The following is a 25,095-nucleotide window of genomic DNA, read 5'->3' as shown; positions in this document are numbered from 1 at the left end:
ACACCCACCGCCACCTCTCTTTGCAGTCAGGTCATAAACAATGAAGCTGGACTGCTGCAGAGTGAAAACAGGATGTCTTCCCCGTTTGGACACGGATGACGACCGACCGTGTTCATGTCTGGAGCCCTCGGGGTGAGCGCCTCAATCCTGCCTTTTCTGTGGAGCGGCACACTGCCCCCTGCTGTTGTGATGGCCTGGAGGGAGGGGGGGGGGGGGCAGCAATCACATACAATAGTTGGTCATCCCTAGTAGGGACAATGACAGCTCAGCAATATGTTCGGGACATCCTGCAGCCACATGTGTTCCTCTCAAGGCGGCTTTCAAGAGGCATTTTCCAACAGGATAATACTCGGCCGTACACAGAAGGGGGTCACAGGAGCCCCCAGAACATTGTCACACTTATGTGGCGCGCCTGGGAGCCATATTTATCGCCAATCGAACATCTATGGGACACCAACATCAAAAGCTTACAAGAGCTAGAGGCTCAGTTATAGCAAATGTGAAGCAATATACCACAGGATAACATAAGAATCTGCATAGCTCCATGCCCACCTGTGTCACATCTTGTATCCAAGCTAAAGGCAGTACAACAGGGTACTAGAGCCTCCATGCCTGCCCATATCACATCTTGTATCCAAGCTGGAGGCGGTACAACAGGGTACTAGAGCCTTCATGCCCACCCGTATGACATCTTGTATCCAAGTTAGAGGTGGTACAACAGCGTACTAGAGCATTCAGTTTTCCACAATAAATGATCATTTTGCTCTTATATTGTAATCACTTACTTATATCAACATTACAATCACACAAAGAAAGTTTCATTCCATTCCGACAACTTCTATGGTATGGATTGGGTTCTCCTCCATACCCCAATCTTGAATACAATCAAGGATCAGAGTGAGATGGTAATCAATGTAGTACTCAACTATAATTGTACAAGAAAAAAAAATAACTTCCATCTTGGAAATGATAATCTCAGTAGTGAAAGCTCTATCGCTCAATCTATGCCCCCAGTCAGGCAGAACCTCAACTTCCTGTTAATATAGTATAAAATACTGCCCAAACCATCTCAAACGATATCACCACACAATGCCAATAATGCATCCATGTAGTACAAGGTAACACTACTGTAACTGAGGCCCACGTGCACCCGCTGCAGAGCTCCGTTAGGACGTTGTCTCTCTGTTACGCTTTAGGGGCAGAGAAACAAAAACAAACAGATCTGATTTGCCCCCATTGATTTCAGTGGATTTTCAAAAAGGGGAAGTAAGTGGCGATCTGTTTGCTTCCGTTCGGTTTCTATTTTTAACTGAAGAAATAATGCAGTCTGCAGCGCTATTCAGCTAACGCAGAAATGATCAATAAAAAGGGAAAACAACTCGAATAAAAGGAAACTAAAAGTTTTGTTTTTTGAAAACCAGCTATACCCAATAAAACGGGGAAGAGAAAAAAAAAAAAAGAAAAATGTTTATTTCAGTTCTAATTCTATTTCTCTGCTCCAGTAATGGAACAGAGACGGAAGGTCCTGCCGCAGGTGTGAATGGGCTCTAATCTCAAACACAGATTAAATAAAAAGTACAAAATGCTAATATGCAGTAACAAAGGGTACTGGTGCATTATGTCTCCACCGGCAGTACGGATGGAGACATGGGTTGTGCGGCCACAGTGACAGGAACGCCTACGTAACACCCCCCAGTAGCATGTTCTATGTAATGAGATCCCGTTGCTCCGGCGCTGTGCGGCTATGCCAAGGGCAGGACGCTGTGGCGTTGTGCTGCTCGGCGGCAATGGCAAGCTCCAACGAGTACTGTCAGCAGCTGCTGTTGGTCCCCCCACTCCGTGGTTTCTTCTGTCAGCACCGTCGGAACGCATAGTTACCTACTAGAGATGAGCGAACGTACTCGGTAAAGCACTACTCGTCCGAGTAATGTGCTTTATCCGAGTACCTCCCCGCTCATCCTGAAAGATTCGGGGAGCGCCGCTGCTGACAGGTGAGTTGCGGTGGGGAGCAGGGGAGAGCGGGCGGGAGAGGAGAGAGAGATCTCCCCTCCGTTCCTCCCCGCTCTCCCCTGCAGCTCCCCGCTCCGCGGCGCTCCCCGAATCTTTCAGGACGAGCGGGGAGATACTCGGATAAAGCACATTACTCGGACGAGTAGTGCTTTACCGAGTACGTTCGCTCATCTCTATTACCTACCCAGCAGGAGTAAGCAGCAAGAGCGTTTTTTACTATGTGGGCAGCAAGAACCATTCCCCACTGCCTGCTTCTTCCCCGGTATGTTTGCAGCGGTCAGGTTTTCAAGGTGACGGTGTTAGCGTTCCCAAGCAGTAGTACGTACCGCAGCAGCAATGTGTCACCCAGCGAATCAGTAGTTGCAGCCCTCACTTGCCCTCCAGCCATTCTGGTGGCCAGCCAAGCGAAAATTGTGGGCATAATTGTAGGCGTGCATTTGGTTTCCGCCCATTCTGGTGGTGGAGATATAATGCACCAGTACCATAACAAAGTACAGTTAAAACTAGTTTCGTTGCCTTCTAGTTTTGCTGGGGTCCAGTTTCGCAGATTTTTCAAGCCAGAATTTTGCCGGCTAGCTGTCACTCAGAGCAATCTCTTGCTGGGAGGCGGGGAATTCAATCCCTGTCACTAGCAATAGATGCTTTGCCAGCTTGACAAGCACCTGGCAGCCAGCCAGAAGCTCCAAAAGCAGCGGTGGGGACCCCGATGGCACTGGAAAGCTGAGTATTGATTCCCCTGGCACCCCTTGAAGTGTGGGCAGCGGAGAACACGCCTCCACTCGGATTGACTTCAATAGGACGACCTGGGCTAGCCGAGTGCTTAAGCTTTGCTACCCCACTGCGGTGTAGGGAGCAGCAGAGTTGCGCCTGTACTTCATCCGCTGCTGACACTCAGGGACGTGCCGGAACTGAAATCTGGTGATCCATCGGGATCATTGAAGAAAAAAAAAAAAACAGAGTGGCGGCGTGCATGCACATCCTCTGCTCCCTTCACACAGAGACTATCGGGACCCCCATTCTCGGGATCAGTGGTGGGGGTCTCAGGAGTTGGACGCCCATTTATCAGAAAGTTATTCCCTATCCTATAAGTAGGTGAGAACTTGCTGTGAAAGGGGGTTGAGCACCTCATTAGGTATTTGGGCAAAACATATTTACGTCACAAATCTATCTTGACTTCAAGATATTTGAGATGCTTTCCAATGCCTTGTTTATTCCATCCCGCCCCCCCATTGCTGGCCTTCTGTCCCTCGAGGAACGCCATCAAGACAAAGTAATGCATTACGTTTTGTGCAAATCTCTTACAATTTGTTTTTTTTTTTTTAAGGAGAAAATTCTCAGTTTTTATTTCCAGCGCCAGGACGGGTTGGTGCTACTTTTTTGCCCAGAGATTTCTTTACTTTAACTTTCCGTTTCTTATTTGGGTTTGGAACGATCTTCTTGACTTTCAGGTCCTGCAGCTTCACATCAGCTGGCTGCTTGGCGGGAGACAGTTTACGTTTTCTGGGGGAGGTCGGCTTTGCTGCACCGTTCTCCTCTCGCGGTCCTTCCTCTTCCACTGAGACTTCTTCGTTTTCTCTGAACCCCGACTGTAGCCAAGGCACGTGTAAAGGCGGCACTCGTGGAAGGATGGCTTCCACCACTTCGAGAAACGCATCAGAACTTTTTCTAAAGCCCAATGCCAGCACAGAGTCCAGGCCAAGAGCCGGGGCCATATTCATGCTAAGCCGCGGCAGCTGACAGGCGGGGGCCTCCCGGCTAAAGCTGAGCTCTATGATGTGCTTCGTGATCATCTCCGGCTTTGCAGACTTGCACACTATCAGCAGGCTCAGCTCATTTCTCTCCAGCGCACGAGTGACCTCATTAATCCCTATAGCCAGCTGTTTCCGGAGGTCTACATGGGTCCATCCCGATTTCGGAGCCTTCTGCTTTGGGGTCTCTGTGTCTGCGGTTCTCTCTTCTTTGGCAGAATTCTTACTGCTTCCATCTGAAGATTTAGGTTTTTTACTCTTTTTGCCCTTTGAGGATATTTTTTGCGTCTTGATATTTTTCAGTCCAAGGTGCTTAAACTTCTCCAATAATGTTTTCAGGACGAACTGCATGTCATCCCCAGCCACGGGGGTCCACATCTTCTTATATGGGCTGTTTAGCGAGGTCTTAGTTACGACTGGCTTGGATTTGCGTACGCCCAGTTTGGCAACCATGTTGGCGACACAATCTTCTAACAGAAAAAAAAAAAGGGGTCAATATATGAAGATGACTAATTTCCTGCCGGTTTATTGGAACTATTGAGAGTCAAAGACTAAAGCATGGGGTTTGTATGCGCTCTCCACATTTGCGTGCGTTTCTTACACACGCCAAATAGATACTACATAGTGAATTTAATTTGTGAGCCCCACTGGGGACCAACGTGAGTGCGGCAGAATATAGCGCTGCTGGATAAATGAATAAAAGGGGTTGGCCAGGCATACTCTCTCACTTAAAGGGGTAGCACTGACTGCAGGCCCAGGGATCAAGCTGACAACCCAAGTGATGGACCCTTACCAATCAACTACTGATGACTTACCCTGTGAACAGGTCATCAATAGTAAAAACTCTGGAGAAATCCTTTAACCCCGTAGTGACAGCCCCATAGTGTTTTTACATAGAGCTCGGGCGTCAGATGTTTATTACAGCCGACACCCGTAGGCAATAGCCGCAATCGGACGTGCGGTCGATCGCGGCTATTAACCCTTTAAATGTCGCTGTCAATTCTGACAGCAGCATTTAAATCTCCTGAACGATGTTCGAGGGTCCTATGGGGTGGCTTGATAGATTGCTTGTCAAAAAGCAGTAGAATGTAATGCATTATGTCATACTGCAGAAGCGATCAGAGCGTCGCTGGTTATGGTCCTCTAGGGGGGGGGGGGCTAACAGAAAGTATAAAAATATGAACAAAAAAGTTTTACTAATTATGAAAAAGAAGAAAGTAATCAAAGTTCAACACCCCCCCCCCCCCCCCCCTTGCCATATTTGCAATACAAAAATATCAAAATAAACCAAAAATACGTGTTTGGTATCGCTGCTGCCATAAAAGTCCGATCTATCAAAGCAATGCATTATTTTTCCGGCATGGTAAACGTGGTCAGAGAAGAAAAAAAAAAAAAGCCAGTGATGCACTTTTTTGGTCATCCTATCTTAGAGAAAAAAATGCAATAAAAAGGAATCAAAAAGTCAATTGTATGTGAAAATGGTACCAACGGAAACAACAGGATGTACCGCACAAAATGAGCCTCACACAACTGTGTCGACAGAAAAATAAAAGTTATTGTGCGCAGAAAATAGAGACAGAAAATAAATTACAAAAATTAAATATCTTAAGAAAAAAATACAAGTAGTACAGCAAAAAAAAACTATACAAGTTTGGTATCGTAGTAATCGCACTGACCCAGAGAATAAAGTTATTGGGTCATTTTTGTTGCAGTCTGTGCGCCGTAGAAACAAGACGCACCGAAAGATGGTGGAATGTCGTTTTTTTTTTCCATTTTACTCCACTTAGAATTTTTTTCACGTTTTTCAGTACATTATATGGTAAACAAAAATGGAGAAAAACAAAAAAGCTCCGTCACTAAGGGGTTAAGGCTGCCTGTCCACGGGCGGTGATCACGCTCTCTGAAGCTTTCAATAGCATTGCTATAGAGAGCGAAGCACCGGCGTCCATGAGCGGAGGCTCATAGCGATTCTCCGCTTGCGGGATTTAAAGCGCGGCATGCTGCGATTGCCACGATTCTCTACGGTGAGATAGGCGCTCACCTCGGAGACCTGACGGCGCTCCCCCTCCCCCCCCACACCTGCGTATATTTATTGTGCAAATTACGTGCGTAAATAAGCACGCAGCGCCCTCTACTGTACCGCCGGTTACACGCTTACTGTCCATTCGGAGCGCAGCGCTCTGTACACCCCTGGTCCCGTGTGGACCTACCTTACAATAACTGCCCAATCAGGACGCCCGCTTATCCATGTGGACTATTAAATCATACGGATGTCCTAGAGGGGGCGCCCTGCTGAGGGCCCCAGAGCGGATAGTCACCATTCTGTAAGACCAGGCACAACCACACAGTTACCCATTTTTCCCCAATAGGCACTGGTACAACAAACACACGACCCCAGGCACTGAGGGTGTTTACTTCCTGCCGGTAGTAAGAAGTGGAGGTTACAGCCACAGCCAACAAGCTGGGATAATAAGGAAGATCTCTGCCCTGTTGAGAATGCTGAGAGTTGTAGTGCCCGCACAGCGCCGCTACACGGACGCATTATTCCGCTATCTCACGCTGCTTACACTCACCAACTCCAGGCAGACTTCTCCAAAACACACGTGGAGCGCCCGGCCGATGAGCAGCCAATCAGAATGAGCCATCTAAACTGCATTCCGAGGCTTGAATTCATTTTGAAACGCAATATAGGAAGTAGTTCCGGATTGGTCAGGTCAGCTTCGGCTCCGCCTCTTCAGCGCACAGGGATTCTGGGAGATCTTATGAGGGATTTAGCGCTGCAGCTCGAATATTAACTTTTTCCACAACACTTCTTCCCTATTCAGCAATTCCAGCAACCTGATTGGTTGTTTAGGTTGGCTGATTTAACAAACAACCAATCAGGTTGCTGGAATTGCTAAATAGGGCAGAAGTGTTGTGGATAAAGTTCCTATATCTCCGTCCTTCCTCTCCTCCCCAGTAGTCCCGCGGCTCTCAGTTCTCGTGTATGGGGCTGCAGCCAAATCCTTCTGTCCCCTTCATGGTGCTTCCTGCTTTGGTCTTTAACCCCTTAGTGACCACCAAGGCACTATTTTGCTGACCTCACTAATTCTCTTTAAACCCGCACACGTGTTTTTCAGACCGGATTCGCAGGAGTGGATGCGTATTGGCGCACATGAGCGTAGCGTTTTTGCGGAACAAGCGATGCTTGTTCGCACATTTTACGGTATTTTTCTCTGTGCAGGGCATGTGTGCGCCAAAATAATAACTACTGATACAAATGGCGAATTAGTCTAACGAGTTCCCGATGTTTTTTATTTTTCTGCGCAATTACGCAGGGGGGTTTTTTGTACTCAACTCTGTGTACTTTTTGCGCATCCCTATGCAGTTTTTGGTACGTAAATGCGCAGGAAAAGAGAGCATGCTGTGTTTTTTTTTGGGGGGGGGGGGGTTGGTGTGACCAAAATGCGTAGAAATATAATGTGCATGAACAAACCTATTAAAATCAATGGGTTCTATTCACTGCGTATTGCACGTACTCATTTTGTGTGCACATATATGCCCGTGTGAATCCGGCCTTAGGCGGTCGCGGACTACTGACAGCCAGGCTCCTGCTCTGACCGCTAGGAGGGGAGAATCCTCAGATCCTGGCAGTTTAACTCTTTATATGCCACAAGCAACTGCAGCGTGTACACAGATGACGGGGAGCGGGCTCTTTCTGTCACTCATCAGCACCCTGCAGTGTGATTAAAAGGTACAAATGGGTTACCATGACAGCCTGAAGCCTGACAAAGACCTCTATGTCTGCCATGTAACTCAGCCTATTAAACCCCGCCTCCAGCAGTCTAATGGGCGCTGTCACAGGCTTAATAGAATGCAATACGTAAGTAAAGGCCCATTTAGACACAACGATTATCGCTCAAAAGCGTCTTTTGAGCGATCATCGTTGTGTCATTTGCAGCTCAAGATGAGCGATCACCTTGCACTGCCAGCGGAGGATGCAGAAGTCAAGCAGGATGTTCCCGCTTGCCTTCTGCATCCAGCGGTTTTCCCCACTCCGAGCGCCCGGCTGTCATACAGCCGAGCGCTCCATGCGGGGTATGGAGAACACAGCTGGACCGCTCTGTTCTTCATACCCCGCCTGTGATCAGGAAGCGGGATACAGCTGAAACAATAGTATCAGCTGTATCCCGCTGTGAATCCCTGATAAGGCTCATGGTTGTCTTTTAGCATGCTGAAAGACAATGATGAGCGACGAGAGAACGAAAACTGTCTGATGCCAGTGCAGTTAGTCACAACGATTATCGCTCAAAAGATGGCTCTTGAGCGATAATCGTTGTGTCTAAATGGGCCTTAATGCAGTGGACTATCCTAACAATCAAACGATCACACCTTCCGGTCCCCTGGAGGGACTAAAAATTAGTTGCAAAAAAGTTTGATAAGATTTAATTGAAAGAATAAAAATTCAGTTTGAGAATACGTATTCGTTTCACACAAAACCCCATTTTAAATGGACAAAAATAACCCAAATGTTTTTAAACAATATAATAAGTGTTACCGTGTTCGTAACGACCCAATGAGAATAATTTCTACATTTACCTTGCATGGTGAACAACATAAAAATAATTTTAAAAAGTAATGCCGGAATTGCTATTTTTCTCTCATTCACCTCCCAAATAAACGTATCAAAAACAATCCAAAAGTCACATAGAACGCAAACTAGTACCAATAAAAACAAGCTTTCCCAGCAAGCCCTTGCGAGGTGCAGGCGAGTGCGATGCCTCCCCACTGAAAATTATCCTGAATTAACGCAAGGCGGTTTTGATATAAAACTGCCTCACATCTGCGGGGAAATTGTGTGTTGGTGAGCGTCATATCAATGGGGCCGGCGGCAGTGTCGCACCATGTTCTAGGTCAGTGGTGGCGAACCCATGGCATGCAGAGCTCTCCATACTGGCATGCGCCGCCATCGGCCGCTCACCACTTGTGAATACCGTCGGGGGCTGCTATGGGATGTCACTATTACGCTGGGAGCGGCTATGGGATGTCACTATTACGCTGGGGGCTGCTGTGGGATGTCAGTAGCTGGGGGCTGCCGTAGGATGTCAGTATTACGCTGGGGGCAGCCGTGGGATGTCAGTATTACGCTGGGGGCAACCGTGGGATGTCAGTATTATGCTGGGGGCAGCCGTGGGATGTCAGTATTACGCTGGGGGCAACCGTGGGATGTCAGTATTACGCTGGGGGCAGCCGTGGGATGTCAGTATTACGCTGGGAGCGGCTGAGATATCACTATTACGCTGGGGGCCGCTGTGCTCGCTCATCTCCACTTGTGATGAATCTTTTACTTCACTGTTTAAGAACTTGTGTCCAGCGGTCCCCAGACCATCACATTGCCGCCACTATGTTTCACTGTTGGTATGAGGTTCTCATTGTGGAATGCAGGGTTATCTTTACGCTAGATGTATAAGGACCCATGTCTTCCAAAAAGTTCCACCTTTGACTCATCAGTCCACAGAATTATTCCAAAAGTCTTAGGGGCATCTGGATTTTTTTTTTTTGGCAAATGCGAGATGGGCCTTTGTGTTCTTTTTGGTCAGCAGTGGTTTTACGCACTGGGACTTTCCTATGGATGTCTTTTTTTGCCCAGCGTCTTATAGAATCGTGTACATTGACCTTAACAGAGACAAGTGAAGCCTGCACTTGTTCAGAAGCTGATCCGGGTTCTTTTTTGATCTGGATGAGTCGTCAATGTGCTCTTGGTGAAATTTTTGAAGGCCATCCACTCCTAGGAAGGTTCACCGCTATTCCAAGCCTTCTCCACTAGTGGCCAATGACTCTCACTGTGGTGCGCTGGAGCCTCAGAGCCTTAGCAATGGCTTTGTAACTTTTTCCAGACTTAGCTTCACATCAGTTTTGAATCTCTATTGAACGTGGCCTTGTGTTTTGCTTTTTGGCACCTTCTAGCCGAATTCACATTGCCAGATAGACTCTTTTTAAGAGATGTTTAGATTTAATAGGTCCAGTAGTAATCCTGCCTGGGTGTGATAGCTGATAAATGTACTGTACAATCCCGGAGGATCTGACCTCTGGGACCCACAATAATCACAAAAACAGAGGTCCCTGTTCAAATGGAGCCGTAGTCACGCATGTGCTCTAAACTCCACTCACGTAGCAGTACAGCGCATGCTTGACCAACGCCAAAGTCACATTGGGGACACTGGAACCCTGTTCTAGTGATCAATAGGAGTACCTGTGATCAGATCCCTAGCAATCGCACATTTATTACCTAACCAATGATAAATACTTTCTTGGGGCCAACCTCCTTAATTACAGTGATGAATTATAGCCATAGCATGGATGAAGCGAGTACATTGCCGTAGGCCTCATGCACATGGGCGGGCAGATGAATCTGGGGCTGTTGTCTGCCCTTGGGTTCGGCAGCAATTACTCTGCATAGCATGCTATGGAAAAATGATTCTTCATGCACATGAGCATAAACCAATTCTAGATTCCGCTTGCGGATGAAAAATATTGCATCATGCTTCATTTTCCTGCGGTTCAGGCACGGACGGCTTCCATTTAAGTCAATGTAAGCTGTTCACACTGTGGCTTGTCTGCAATTGACATTGCGGATGGGTGGAGGATTACGCGGAAGAAGCAGGAGTTTGGAGAAGAAAAAAAAAAAGTACTGCGCATGTTCAATAGCAAGCCATGCGGATCATCTGCAGTACAGAGATGCCGGAAGAAGACAGGTTCGCGCGGACACCGGGAAAGAAGACGACAGGTACGCAGGGTCACCTGCCGCAGTCAGGGCTGATTCCGTGCGAGATTTTGCAGCCGGAATCCGGGCCTGCCTTGTGTATGAGGCCTACAACTGCCTACAATAAAATGGCATTGCAAAGCCTTGTGTATCTATATATCCATCTATACATACATACATGTTATATATACACATAAACATCTAATGTTAAGATGGCGGCTCCCCAGTGAGAAGATGCAGAACATTTTGTGTATACACTTGAATTTTATTTCTCTTCCTTCACAGAGGCTCAGCACACTTGGTGGTTACAGTTCACAAAAGTGGCACAATCTGTTTCGGAATTATTACACTTGAAGAACTCCAACTAAAGAGTTTCCATAGAGGTCACTTACTGGGGCTTGAGGAACTAGGAGAGCTCTCATGTTTTCCCCATAGGGTCAGGTTGAGCCTAAGATAGCTGCCAGCTTTTTTCTGAACCGTCTGTGCTGCCCTGAGTCTCTGGGAGACTACCCCCTGCCCCAGCATATTACCCTAGGCGTTTCTCATGGGGTACACTGCCATTTGTCTAGGATTGGTAGGCGCCTCTTTGAGTCCTTGCAACTACCTGCTTAATGATCAGGTAAGATTCTCAGAAAGCGCTCAACTTTATCATTGAGAGAACTACGAGGCTGTTGAAAGCTGCCTACCTGACAGCGATCTGTATGATCGGCACAAGACAGGAAGGGAAGCGGAATATGATGTGCTTCCAGCTTCCAGTCAGGACACGGCACTGGACCCCGAGTAGGTAAGCAATCCACAGGCCCATAGGAGAAAGTGCTTCCAATATAGTGCATATAGGTTCACTGACCAACTTTGATTTGACTTTTGCTTGGATAATGGTGCACCCCTTGTATAAGAAAGAACCTTGGAGAATGCAGAGGAGCTAACCTAAGAGGGTCTTCCATCCTTCATACTTCCAAGAACCTGCTTGTCGGTTAGTGAAAAAACCAAAATAAACTTTCTGCATGCTGGAATATTTAGACATCCCTCTCCAGAAACCCCAGCAGGTTGCCCAGCCATCGCAATTGATACTTTTAGGCACACATATTTGTTTTCAGAGTTTAAGGATTTATTGATTTCTGTAAGGTAAAGCAGTTTGTTTTAGATTTGCATTCCTGAAACTTGCATTTTCCCCATGGTGGATGTCATGCACGGGGCAGCGATGAAGCCGGGTAAGTACAATTAGAAGTTCCTCTTACACATAATGCTGAAGTGGATCATTTATTCAGCAGCGTCTTTATATAACTGCTTCCTGCTGGTATAACACAATGGTGTTGGGGCCTCAAATCAACTTATGGTATGTCCGTTTTAGGGGAACCCATAAGTGTTTTGCACAAAGGTAGGGGGGATAATGCTTACCGAGCTTACACTAAGCACCTTTTCTACATTTGGTGTTTCTCCTAGAGAAGAGCGAGCATACTTGCTAAGGGCAATTAGTTGATCGAGCATTGCCCTTAGCGAGTACCTGCCCGCTCAAGAGAAAAGGTTCGGCTGCCGGCGGCGGGCAGGGAGCTGCGGGGGAGAGCGGGGAGATCTCTCTCCCTCTCTCCCCCTGCTCACTGCCGCAACTCACCTGTCACCCGCTCCGGCAGCCGAACCTTTTCTCTCGAGCAGGCAGGTACTCGCTAAGGGCAATGCTCGCTCGAGTAATTGCCCTTAGCGAGTATGCTCGCTCATTTCTAGTTTCTCCACATAACCTGACTCATTTTCCTTCCGACTTTTAGACTAGTGTGTAGTATAAGGAAAACATGGGAATAGGGAAATTACTTATCATTTTACAGACATACTGCTACAGCTCAAGTCAGGAGCTTTAATTAGGGTTATATAATACTATACACGGATACCAGGACAAATAAAGCCGTAAGTAAGGTGGGGTCACCCCTCCACGGGATATTCTCATCTCAGAATTTATAGCATATCTACAGGATATGCCATCAAAGTCTGATAGATATGGGTCAGAGGTGGAACCTGTGTCTGTATCAAAAGCTTCGCTCCTCAGCCAGCTTGTGTATAGTGGACAGAGGTGGTCAGAAGTACGGAAACAACCAAGTGGGCTATGCTATGCGGCTTCTATCACTCCCACAGAAGTGACAGTTCTGGCAACAGTGTCGCACGGCCCGCTCAGCTGTTTCTGTATTGCGTACAGAGAGGTAATTTAGGCCGGCTGCACATGACTGCGTCTGATTATGCATTCGGGAGCCCACAGCAGAATCTGACCCTGGGCCCGCCCGGCATCCGGGCGTACCTTCTTTTTTTCCGTTTTTCTGTACTGCGTATAATCCGCACAGCGAGCAGTACAGAATTTAATTTTTTTTGTAAAACTCTGCTTTTCCCGCTTCATCGCCCAACGATGACACGGAATGCCATAACCTTTCCACAATGTCAATTGTGGAAGGGCCGCAGGTCGGACGGCTTCCATTCACTTCAATGGAAGCCATCCCTGCAGGATCTGCTTAAAAATAAAAAAATGCTGCAACTTTTCTTCCACGAGCAGAAAATTGCAATATGATTTCCGCTCGTGTGCAGAAAAAAAGTTGTTTTTCAATAGCATGTTATGGGTGGCATTTGCTGCGAAATCCGGAGGTGGACGCCCGCTCCGGATTCCACAATGCAAATGCGCCCGTGTGACGCCGGCCTTCCTCTTGGTCACAATGGTAATATTCTTTTACATTTGTTTTTTTTCTATATGGACTTTCAGATGTGCAAGGAGTCCAGATTTCTGTGTGAAGCTTTTATCACATTGTGAACACGGAAAAAGTTTTGCGCCGGCGTGGGTTTTAATATGTTCAGAAAGATGTGATTTCTGTGTAAAGTCTTTGTCACAATAAGAACATGAAAACGGCTTCTGTCCGACGTGCGTCCTCTGATGACAATGAAGGTTTGATTTCAGCAAGAAACGTTTCCCACACTCTGAACAAGAGAACGGTTTCTCCCCCGTGTGAATGCGCTCGTGTTTAGTTAGCGTAGCTTTCTGCGCAAAACTTTTTCCGCATTGCGGACAGGAAAATGGCCGCTCTCCCGTGTGGGTTCTCTGATGCTCAACTAATTTAGATTTCTGTGTAAAACATTTCCCGCAAAACGAACATTGTTTCTCTCCAGTGTGAATTCTTTTGTGTTCAACCAGTTTTTCTTTCCTTATAAAACACTTCCCGCACTCGAGACACGCAAAGGGTTTTTCTCCCGTGTGAACGCGCTGATGGGCGATGAGTCTTGATCGAAACTTGAAACTTTTACTGCAGTCTGAACAAGAAAAGGGTTTCTGCCCGCTCCTACGTTGCGCAATTATACACTGGGCGCAGTGATCACAGTGGGCACCTTTAGATGGAGATACTGGTCCGTTTTTACTAAGGTTAGATGACATATAGTCAGCAGGGATTGGAGTCTGTAGATTGGGGACCATAGGATTTTTTGAAGGCTCTTGGATGAAATAGTCATCTGTTTCAAGCTTCGGTGTGAAAATCGGAACCTTGGCTGTTGGGAATAAAAGAAATATATGAAAATCTTTTAGTCCCGGTCAATAATATATCCACTGATCTTACTAGCCTCACTCAGAAGTTTCTTCATCTCTCATTCACTTAGATGGAGCCTGATTACTTAAGTCCACTCAATACAAACCCCACACATTAAACGGGGATGTGGCCAAGGGGTTAAAAAAAAGAAGCCAGCTTCTCTAACACTGGGGATCACCTATTATACAATCGTCGTAACTTGTGTATTGGCAAACATTTCTCCTGCAGGGGAAATGCAGTGTTACATGTCAGCTATTTAATTGCATAATTGTCTATGCAAGTACACTGATCGACTGGTTCCTCCAGAGCGGGAGCCGCTGTTTCTCAGCCAATCACAGGCAGCGCTCAGTCCATTTATAGAATTTAATGAATGGACCAAGTGCTGCCTGTGATTGGCTGAGAGCTGTGACCAATCACAGGCAGCACTCAGCTGTCACTCAATGAATAGCTGAGCGCTGCCTGTGATTGGCTGAAAGCTGTGACCAATCACAGGCAGCACTCAGCTGTCATTCAATGAATGGCTGAGCACTGCCTGTGATTGGCCAATCAGACACAGCGCTTTCAGTCAGCGGAGATTTTAAATCCCCGCTGGCTGAAAGATCTTCACTACAGAGTCAGGGAGAAAAGCGGCAAGACCCGTTGGACCCCCGACAGCGGCAGAGAGGTTAGTATATATATTTTTTTATTTTTAACACAAGCTAGGGAGGATTTTAGGGTACCATTTGGAGAGGTGAGTATATATAATTTTTTTTTAAATTTATGTTTTTATTTTTATATGCTTTTTTTTGTTTTTTACACAAGCTAGCCGGGGGAGTCGGGGAGACACGCCGCAAGACCCACTGGACCCCAACAGCGGTGGAGAGGTGAGTGTGTATGTATACGTAATAAATTATATATATATATATATATATATATATATATATATATATATATATATATATATATATATATATATTTTTTTTTATTTTTTATTTTTTTTTCCCCACACAAGTTGGGGATGATTTTCAGGGAAGGGCTTATATTCGTTCCCCCCCAAATCACTGCTGGGATTGCCTGCATCCCATTGCATTATATCTCCTAACCTATACTAACTATTTTTTAAAACATTACACTCCCAAGTTCAGAAAAAAAATCATAGAATTTTAATTGCTGATTAAAAAGGGAAGTTTTTAAACCCGTAAATAATTAAAAAATGCATCACTTGATCGATTAATCCCAGGATCGGTGAGAGTTCCAGAAACTGGACGTCACCGATTATAAAATGCATTACACTGCATGTCTACTACCTGCACAATCGCCTGTGTATCCCTATGAGATGCAGCTTCACTCTGCTCTCCCATCTCCTGCTTGTAAGAGCTGATGGGCAGAAACCCATCACAATCAGGAGGCAGCGGCGTGCAGTATGAAGTCACATCACATAGGATACACCAAGGCTCTGCACTTCAACTTAGAGAACAACAGTTCCATGCTGAATAGCCATCCTACTATCACTTGCTGCCCCTAGGTAGGACTAAGAGCAGAACACATGCTGTGGTAATGAAATTACACCCCCTGTGACCAAAACTCTGCCCCTCGAACGAGACAACCCACTACCTATGACCAGTACCACAAGGGATTAAAGATATTGGCCTGCTAAGCAACCCCTTGTAGATGCCTGATGAGGTCTACAATGATATACACTAGCTGGTTAGTCTCCTCACCCTGTGCTGAGAACTGTTGGTCGTCCATGATGATGCTCTTGTACAGATTCTTGTGTTTTTCTACATAATCCCACTCCTCTATTGACAAGTAGACAGCGACATCCTGGCACCGCGCGGGAATCTGAAATGCACAATGATACAGACATGCTTAAAACCCATCAGATAACCCGTCATCAATGATGAACCAGTGGACAAAATACCTGTGAAATGTTCCAAGAACGGACGATCAGGTGCCTGAAAAATAAGAGGTTGTAAGACCCCCTTCGCACGGCTTAATTTCTCCAGTTTCTAGCGCACACTCTGCACCCAAATTTGCAGTAAAATCCACCCCATTTTACCCTTCTAATAGAGATGAGCGAACGTGCTCGGCCACGCCCCTTTTTCGCCCGAATACCGCGATTTCCGAGTACTTCCGTACTCGGGCGAAAAAATTCGGGGGGAGCCGTGGCGGCACGGGGGGTAGCAGTGGGGAGTGGGGGGAGAGAGAGAGAGGGCTCCCCCCTGTTCCCCGCTGCTACCCCCCGCACCGCCATGCCTCTCCCCGCCCCCCGAATCTTTTCACCCGAGTACTGAAGTACTCGAAAATGGCGGTACTCGGGTGCGTAAGTACTCGAAACGAGTACGTTCGCTCATCTCTACCTTCTATTGAAATCCTCGCTACAGCACTGATCTTTCTGCACACAAATTTTGATATCCATGTAGCAGGAAAAAAATTACATGTTAATTCTTGATGCAGATTTACCTCATAGGCTGGGGCTGAACCTGCAGGTGGATCTGCATGAATATCCATGGTGGCATTCTAAGGCTCATCCTTGGACTTCTGCTGCAGATCCCCACTGGAAAAAAAGCGGTCATTTCCAATGTCGTGTGAACAAGGCCTTAAACTTAGCTACATTAACGACTCTCTTGGGTGTGTTCCGACACTAAAGTCATATAACTGTGTGGCACAATTTTCACTAAATTGTGGTAGAAACTGTTATTTAACTGGAAGTGAACACACCCCGAGAAAGAAAATCACCTTTATAAGAGTCATGGGGAAGAACTTATTAACAATTTATGACCGTTTTCTTGCACGCAAATGTTGGCACACACCATATTTACACTAAAAATGCGATATTTTACATCTCTTGTAAATTAAAAAGTGGCAATAAAATTGAGAAGGGTAAGATGGGAAAAAAACGAAAAAAAAAAAAAAGATTAAAGGACTTTACTTAAAATTGCTGAGCCGCAGAAGGAGGCGAGTGCCACGCTGCTCTCTGCAGACACTCGGGTCGGGTCCCGCTGCGAGAATTCTCGCAGCCGGATCCGACCCGGCGGTCTGCAGGCGGCCTTAGTAAATCTTCCCCATAAAGTAGAGTATGTAGGGGGTGGTAATTACTGTATGTGTGTTTTATAAAGTGTGCTGCCATTTTTCTCTAAGGGTTTATTTTTACATAATAAAGGGAATGTGTCGGGTACTTTATGCGATCCTCGATGAGGGCAGGATAAAGTAGTGACAGACACCCCGATCCCAATGGTCTGCCACTTATAGGGTAAGGTTTACTACATTCTGAGCACTTATGTAGAGATTCAGCTGTGCCCGGCAAAAGAGAAGTTCTGATTATCATGAGGCGCTTACATACTCACTGTGATTCATATGTTTACCTACTACACTCCATGCTGACAATCACTGCGGGTGGGCAGAGCAAGTGGTGGCTCATGAATAATAGAGAGCCCTCTCTCACTGGGCGCAGCGCCTCTTACATGCAAGTGCTCCGCAGCTACTAACCTTTGCCCAATAAGTGACAGACCACTGGAATCGGTAAGGGCAGCATGAAGTATCTCACAGATTCCCTTTAATTCACTTAAAGGAACTTAGATTAAAAGGTTTGTACCAGAAAACACTTCTCTATCCATAGGATAGGTGATTAAAAGTCTGATGGGTGGAGGTCTCACTGCCGAGACCACCGTCAATCCCAACAACAGGTGTCCTGTGCCCCCCTCTACTTGTTGTCACTGTGGGTGGATGCAGAACGCCAACCACATTAGACTGAACAGAGCAGCAGATGCGCAGCACCGCTGCATTCATTTCAATAGGCCTGAGAGAAAAAAAAAGCACTCAGCTATATCAGACAGTCGCACTGAAAATGAATGGAGCAGCACCAATGGTGCAACCTCCAGAAAATACCAATTATAGTGGTTAGGACATTACTTGCCTCTCCTGTCAGCAGCTGAATGATCTGGTTGGTGAGCTGAAGAATCCTCTCGTTACTGTTTTCAGGTTTTATAGATGAATCGATGCTGAGCTCCTTCGATGCGACTGTTCCTGGTGTCCCGGTGGAGCTGCGGCGGGATGTGATGTCATCATTAGAGGTCTTCTTTACAACTGTGTAATCCTGGGCAGAAAGAATACAACAATCGAGTAGGACACTAATAGGAACAAGGTCAGCGGCGTTCTGTGTCCTGCGGGTGCAAGAGTAGGATCTCACCTAGTTTATAGGTGAAGGAAAACTACTCTCCACTAATGTTCCACTTTTGTTTTCATTAGGCTATCCAGACTTTGGTCCAATCATTCAGGATTTTTGTCAACTACTATCACTACAGTATATAAGGAAGTTGTGCAGGGAGAGAAAACGCATCAATTCTGCCATAGATTTTTTTTTTTACAGCGTTAATCATGCAGCATAAATGACACAATACATGTTTTCAGCGGGTCGGTACGGTTACAATGATACCAAAATTCTTATGTTTTTTTTTAGGTTTTTCCACTTTTCTACAATAAAATTTTTTGGAAATCTTTTTTTTTCTAAATCGCTGCATTCAAAGTCCTGTAACTTTTTTATTTGTATATGTACGGCACTCTTCGAGGGCTTATTTTTTGTGAGATGAGTTGTACCATTTTGGGGTACATACGGCTTTTTTGATCACTTTTATTGCATTTTTTGGGAGGCAAAATGCTAAAAATTAGCAGCATTTTGCCTGTTTTTTTAGCGTTTTTAAAATTGTTTTTGCCGTGCAGAATAAAAAGCGTGTTCAACTTATTGTACGCATAGCTACGGACGTATCGATACCAAATATATGGGATTTAGATTTTTTTTTACCTTTTTTTTATGTTAATATGAGAAAAAGCATATAAAAAGGGTTTTTATTTTACATTTTTTCTTTTTTGTACATCTTTATTATCTTTTTTTTTTTTTTACACTATTTGTGTCCCTCTGGGGACTTTCACCATAGCAGCGATGATCACTGTGATAAGGCATGGCAGGACTTCTGGCCTGCCATGCCTTATCGCTTATACAGCGATCATAGGCACTGGCAATACAGAACACGAGTATCTGGCGTCCTGTTGCCATACCAACCAGACGGACTCTCTGCGATTATATCGGAAGAGCCTGGCAACTTCACAGAGGGAGCTCGCTCCCTCTGTGAACCCTTCCCATGCAGCGATCTACATAGATCTCGGCAGGGAAGAGGTTAACAGCGGGGGACGCATCTGCGATGCACCCCTGCTGTTGCAACGGGAGGCCGGCTATCAGCGACAGCCGGCTACCGCTGCCAGATAGCGCAAGATCATGACAGATCTCGCGCTATCCCTATGATGTAAGGGTACGTCATTTTGTGGGAAGTACCTTGCTGCCAGGACATACCCTTACGTCATGGGGAGAGAAGGGGTTAAAGGGACACCGTCACCACTAAATAGCACCATAAACTATCAAGTCTTGGTGCTATTCTGTGAGGTGACAGGTAGCTGGGGATACATTTTCTACGCTGGTGAAGTCCGCGCGTGATCTGAAAATGCGCTCTTCTCGGACCGCTGTGCACGAGCTCTCCCATAGTCCTGAGCGGCGGACTCACACCGTCCCGATACTGACAACCTACCCTGAGGACAGGTCATCAATATCTTAGTTCTAGGAAACCGCTTTCATTTTAGAGGCCAGGTCTGCAGTCCAAATCAACTTTAGAAGTCTGAATAACATTTTTTTCCTTCACACTCGCGGATAAGTATTTCGCAAGCGGACGGAAAAAAAATCGCAGCATGATCTATTTTGCTGCAGATTCCGAGCAGAAGACCCGCAGCCCATTGCGCATGGGCCGCATGTACCTACGTCATCGCTTAGCAACACGTGGGAAATACAAACATTGAGGGAAAAAACCCTGTGCTGTGGGACAGCGAGCCTCCGCGGTCATCCGCATTACAGAAACCACAGGTACGCAGGGTCGCCGCTGCAGGATCCCGCACGTGGAATCCGATCCGGTCGTGTGAAGGCGGCCATAGCAAGACACTAACATCCTGGAAATCTGTTACTGTAAGGACTGCGGCCGCATTACTCACCTCTCCAGTCAGGAGGAACATGATCTCCAGGGTGAGGCTTAGAATCCTGTCCGTCATGTAAATGTCGCTGCTATCCATGGAGGTCATTCTAAGCACAGGCGATAGTCCTGCTGAGAACCGCTGATCCTGATGGGATCCCTGTACTGGGAGAACCAAGGAGAGAAGCGTCACAAGAAGGAGCCTATTATCAAGGACAACTACAAACTGCGACAAATGTCCGATATTCAAAATGGCAAGAAACGGGGCAAAAGTAGATTTGTAGACTCCGGACAGTGCACAGCATTAACCCCTGGATAGCCGCATCTCACAAACTGATGGGATATTCCTAGAGATACGTCATATCTTTCTGGATTGGTGAGGGTCCGACCTCTGGGACCCCCATTATTCCTAATAATGATGGCGCTGAATCAGGGCTGCGGCCCCTTCATTGGTTTTCCTTGCACAGCAGCACTCCTGGCCATGTAGGTACCGCAGCCGACTGCATTCTCTTAAATGGGGCCCTGCTGCCATTCCCTGTATAGTCAGGTGGTCGGGTGCCACTGTGCGGGAGGGCGGCTTCAGGCGACCCTATGCGCCAATACACTTATCTCAATGCAACATATTTGCGCAGTGAACTAGGTTGATTTGCGCGTGTATTGCTTATTTTACCAATGGGAAGCCATGGCAGCGGCAGGGGAAGGGCAGTATCAGGCAAGCGCGGTAGCGGGCTGAAAAACCCGGCCAGATATGGCGCTTGTCAAAATGTATTTTACCCATGGATGCCGGGTAAAATACATTTTTCATGAAAAAACGCCTCCTATCACTTCTATAAAACTGCGATGGTCTGGAACCGTTTCTTGCGCAACGGAGGATCGGTAAGCATCTCCCACTGCGATGGGTTAGACTGTCCCATTGGACATGCGATTGTTTCCCTCCCAGCATCGCTCATGTGTGCGCCATATCCGCAGGGGTTGCCTTCACCAGACGAGCCCTATAGAAGTCAGATTGGTGGACGCCATACCAGAAGGGGACGCCTACAGATATGAGCGAGCGCCTGCGCACGTAATCCCACTTCTCCAATGGTAACAGGCACAGACGGGTGCGGCTTCCAACAAATCAACCCCCTCGGTCCGTTTTTAACGTTACATGCTGCTGCAACGACGTGTCGTCCATAGCGGCGTCACTACAACAGGCAACCACTGGCCGTCCGGCTCACCCGACGTGCCGTCCCTATAGTGATGGGGCATGGGACATATACTGATATTACTGTACATTCTTTTATGCGATACCCGCCATGTTTTTTACGACATTCTTGAGAGCCGCGTACGCCCATAGATTTCCGTCACTAACAATTCAACAACCCGGGTGTAGCATTAAAGCAGCGGTCATGCACTGGAACTGCCAGAAGGAACTAAAAACTGTGTGGCACATGCTGGGAGTTGTAGTTCTACAACAGCTGGCGAGCCTCAAGTTAATGACCGTTGCAGCTACATTACTGAAATGTCACACTTTTTTCCAATAAATAGATGATTTCTCAATTAAAATGTAAACTATATTATGGGTGCAGTATGATTCCAGCTCCTGGGGATGTGAAGCTCCGCCCACTACAACCAGTCATATACCTCCCACCATAGACATAAGTGCAGAATCCTCACAGCTGCCTATGTCAATGGCGGCCCGGAGCTCCGCACTTCTAGTTCCCCCGCTGTATGATTGCCGCCGTCGCCTGCTCCCCGCCCCTCTCATAATGCAGCATCTCTGCTGCTCAGCCACTGAAAACCGCTACATTCCACTACACAGACTGCTGGGAGCTATGACGTCATCATCCTGCGCCTGACCGCTAGGAACAGATGCGACGCCGCGCAGCTGTGACGTCTTTTCCCTTAGATGGAAGCGTAGCCGATGTGCTTCCGCCAGTACTGTTAATGGCCCTGCTTTTACTAAATCTTGCCTTAGTGGCTTGTTAGTAGCTGCTGTTGTCTGATCCACACGTCATTAGGAGATTTTAAGACATTCTAATAGAAACGCTCTGCTGCCCTTACAGCCAATCACAGCACAGCTTTCACTTTCTATTGTGGTTTTGAAAAAGGAAAGCAGCGCTGTGATTGGTTGCTATGGGCAACCGAGGTTTTTTGTGGTTGTTAGAATCTATGTATGATAAATCTCCCACTCAGCTCATGTTAATGTTGTTTTCTAACCACCCCCTCTAAGGACCTTTGACACTTTGAATCAGTCACGGCTTAAGCTGGTGCTGCAGCACAGATGTAACTGCGGATTTTGGTGCGAAATTGCCGTCAGGGTTAAGCCATTTTCAATTCCACATCAGAATGCGCTGTTAGCCTTGTGGACTTTGGTGCGCAATTTATCTCGTGTTGCAGTGCATCTTGTGCGCAAATTCGATCCATAAGAAAGGTCCTAGACTATCTAAAGTCACCAACTATGTGCCATCGTCCACACCAAAATGGCCATACTAGCCCCTAAACCTACTGCCCTAGCCCTACTTAAAGGGGTTTTCCGGTTACTCAACGTTGATTTTCATCCATCCCCCAGATGGCTGGAAACTGATAGATCGGTGCAGGTCCGGCCGCTGGAGCCCCACCAATCCTGACAACATGGGTGCGGTTTCCTCAGCCCTCCTTATTGCCTGGTTGCTTCTCCCACTTCTTTGGATGGAAGGCAGCTCGCACTTACACAGTGCCACTCTTATCAATGGGATTGCTGAAGAAAGCCCTCGGCTATTTCCGTCAGCCCCATTGAAATGAGTGGAACTGCGACCTGCCCTCCATTCAATAATGTGGGGGAAACAAGCAGGAAGTGAGAAGGATGGGGGAAACAGGACCTCTGTTCTTGGGATTAGTGGGGGTCCCAGCGGATAGATACCCACCGATCAACTATTTATTCCCTATCCTGTAGATAACTTCATCCTACTTGAATACATCTTTAACTTTTTATCCCCTTACGTGTCTTCCCTCTCCTACTAGGTAATTAAAGTGACTGGACAAAGAAATGTATATATGTACTCTGTATATATATTTTTGTCAGCCTAGGCAAACACTCATTTATATATATACACTACGTCCTCTCTCTACCTAAAACTAAACCTCTCTAAAACTGACTTACTGGTATTTCCACCCTCCACTAACCGACCTCCTCCTGACATCTCCATCTCAGTGTGTGGCGCCACCATAACTCATAGACAACATTCCCGCTGACTTGGGGTCATATTTGACTCTGATCTCTCTTTTACCCCCTACATCCAATCTCTGGCCCGAACATGTCAGCTGCACCTCAAGAATATCGCAAGAATCCATTCTTTTCTCACTATGGACTCGCTAAAAACGCTCACTGTTGCCCTCATCCACTCTTGGCTCCATTATTGCAACTCGTTGCTGATCGGCCTCCCCTGCACCAGACTCTACCCTCTCCAATCCATCCTAAATGTGGCAGCCAGGCTCATCTTCCTGTCCAGCCGCTACTCGGACGCCTCTGCCCTGTGCCGGTCACTGCACTGGCTGCCCGTTAAATACAGAATTCAATTTAAACTTACTACCTTCATCCACAAAGCCCTCCACAGCGCAGCGCCCCCCTATATTGCCTCCCTCATCTCAATCCATCACCCAGCCCGGGCTCTCCGCTCTGCTAACGAAATCAGACTGCGCGCCCCTTTAATTCGAACTTCTCATTCCCGCCTCCAAGACTTCTCCAGAGCAGCACCGGTCCTCTGGAACGCACTACCAAAGGCTACCCGAGCAATCCAGGACTCGCAGAACTTCAGGCGTGCTCTAAAAACGCACCTCTTCAGGGAGGCATACTGCATTCCCTAAACAAACCCCTCTGTACTTCCCCTGATAACATGCTCCCTGACCTACTGACTGCAATCCCTGCTAGCCATAATAAACCGCTCCTGCAGTCATACCGTTTCTGCCATCACACGGCCAAATGTCTGACCATTGTCTACCGTATATACCGGCGTATAAGACGACTTTTGAACCCCGAAAAATCTGCTCTGCAGTCGGGGGTCGTCTTATGCGCCGGTAATACAAAAAAAAAAAAGTGTAAAAAAAAAAAATTTTATTACTCACCTCCCCCGGCGTCCTGTCGCGCTCCGGCAGGATGTCGCTCGCTCCGGCAGGCTGTCGCTGGCTCCTCGTCCCCGCCGCAGCATAGCTTTCTGAATGCGGGGCTTGAAATCCCCGCTTCCAGAAAGCTAATACACACGCCGGCAGCCATGACAGCATTGAATGGCTGTGATTGGCTAAAGCACACGGGGCTTCAGCCAATCACACTATTCAATGACATCATTGAATGGCTGTGATTGGCTGAAGGCGCACGTGTTAGCAATCACACCCATTCAATGATGTCATTGAATAGTGTGATTGGCTGAAGCCACGTGTGCTTTAGCCAATCACAGCCATTCAATGATGTCATGGCTGCCGGCGTGTGTATTAGCTTTCTGGAAGCGGGGATTTCAAGCCCCGCATTCAGAAAGCTATGCTGCGGCGGGGACGAGGAGCCAGCGACAGCCTGCCGGAGCGAGCGACAGCCTGCCGGAGCGCGACAGAACGCCGTGGGAGGTGAGTAATAAAATTTTTTTTTTTTCTCCACTGAATACCGGCGTATAAGGTGACAGTTGGGGGGTCGTCTTATACGCCCCGTCGCCTTATACGCCGGTATATACGGTATGTGTATAGCATCCCTCACTCTCCACCTCGCCATACCGTGCACATCTCTAGCCCTTTACCTTCTGTATCCCCCCATTACTTGTAATATGTAAGCTCATTGGAGCAGGACCCTCACCCCTACTGTTTCCATCAACTGATTACTATGTAACCATGGTTCTGTAATTTTTGTATTTTTTGTCTTTCTGTATTCCCCCTGTCTATGTAAGCGCTGCGGAATATGTTGGCGCTATACAAATGAAGTTTATTTTATATATATATATATATATATATATATATATATATATATTATATTCCTTCATAGCTAGCAGCTAAGTTCATGTTGTACACTGCTATGTATTAGAATCAGTGTGCTATCCGTCTTTTTTTTTTTTTTT

The 25,095-nt window shown here is 46.8% G+C and overlaps 2 protein-coding genes across 4 annotated transcripts; both read right to left on the bottom strand.

The window, feature by feature from the left end:
* Positions 1-853: 853 nt before the first annotated feature.
* On the bottom strand, positions 854-6,409 carry RPP38 (ribonuclease P/MRP subunit p38). Of its 2 annotated transcripts, none has more exons than XM_066584481.1 (3): positions 6,332-6,409; positions 2,191-4,228; positions 854-1,878 (listed from the first exon to the last, which is right to left on the bottom strand). In XM_066584481.1, exon 2 carries the CDS (start codon positions 4,209-4,211, stop codon positions 3,345-3,347), a length of 867 nt encoding a protein of 288 aa, XP_066440578.1. In that variant the 5' UTR covers positions 4,212-4,228; positions 6,332-6,409; the 3' UTR covers positions 854-1,878; positions 2,191-3,344. The 2 variants fall into 2 exon arrangements, with proteins under 2 accessions (XP_066440578.1, XP_066440579.1); XM_066584482.1 differs by having other exon boundaries at positions 2,191-4,225; positions 6,332-6,404.
* Positions 6,410-12,163: 5,754 nt separating this feature from the next.
* Positions 12,164-21,856, bottom strand: LOC136587213 (oocyte zinc finger protein XlCOF8.4-like). Of its 2 annotated transcripts, none has more exons than XM_066585767.1 (5): positions 21,662-21,856; positions 20,061-20,203; positions 17,944-18,123; positions 15,749-15,869; positions 12,164-14,010 (listed from the first exon to the last, which is right to left on the bottom strand). In XM_066585767.1, exons 1-5 carry the CDS (start codon positions 21,783-21,785, stop codon positions 13,205-13,207), a joined length of 1,374 nt encoding a protein of 457 aa, XP_066441864.1. In that variant the 5' UTR covers positions 21,786-21,856; the 3' UTR covers positions 12,164-13,204. The 2 variants fall into 2 exon arrangements, with proteins under 2 accessions (XP_066441864.1, XP_066441865.1); XM_066585768.1 differs by having other exon boundaries at positions 21,695-21,856.
* Between the last annotated feature and the right edge of the window lie 3,239 nt (positions 21,857-25,095).

The sequence above is a fragment of the Eleutherodactylus coqui genome, chromosome 12 (genome assembly GCF_035609145.1).
Source record: "Eleutherodactylus coqui strain aEleCoq1 chromosome 12, aEleCoq1.hap1, whole genome shotgun sequence".
Lineage (NCBI taxonomy): Eukaryota > Metazoa > Chordata > Amphibia > Anura > Eleutherodactylidae > Eleutherodactylus > Eleutherodactylus coqui.
This window is presented reverse-complemented; position numbering and strand designations above follow the sequence as displayed.

Excerpts from the sequence above, each read along its gene's own strand:
- RPP38 (XM_066584481.1), bottom strand. The coding sequence starts at position 4,211 with ATGGTTGCCAAACTGGGCGTACGCAAATCCAAGCCAGTCGTAACTAAG.
- LOC136587213 (XM_066585767.1), bottom strand. The coding sequence starts at position 21,785 with ATGAGAGGGGCGGGGAGCAGGCGACGGCGGCAATCATACAGCGGGGGA. Across the intron at positions 15,870-17,943 it reads TTCAGCTGCTGACAGGAGAG|ATTCCCGCGCGGTGCCAGGA; the intron begins GCAAGTAATGTC and ends TGTGCATTTCAG. Across the intron at positions 14,011-15,748 it reads CCAACAGTTCTCAGCACAGG|CCAAGGTTCCGATTTTCACA; the intron begins GTGAGGAGACTA and ends TATTCCCAACAG.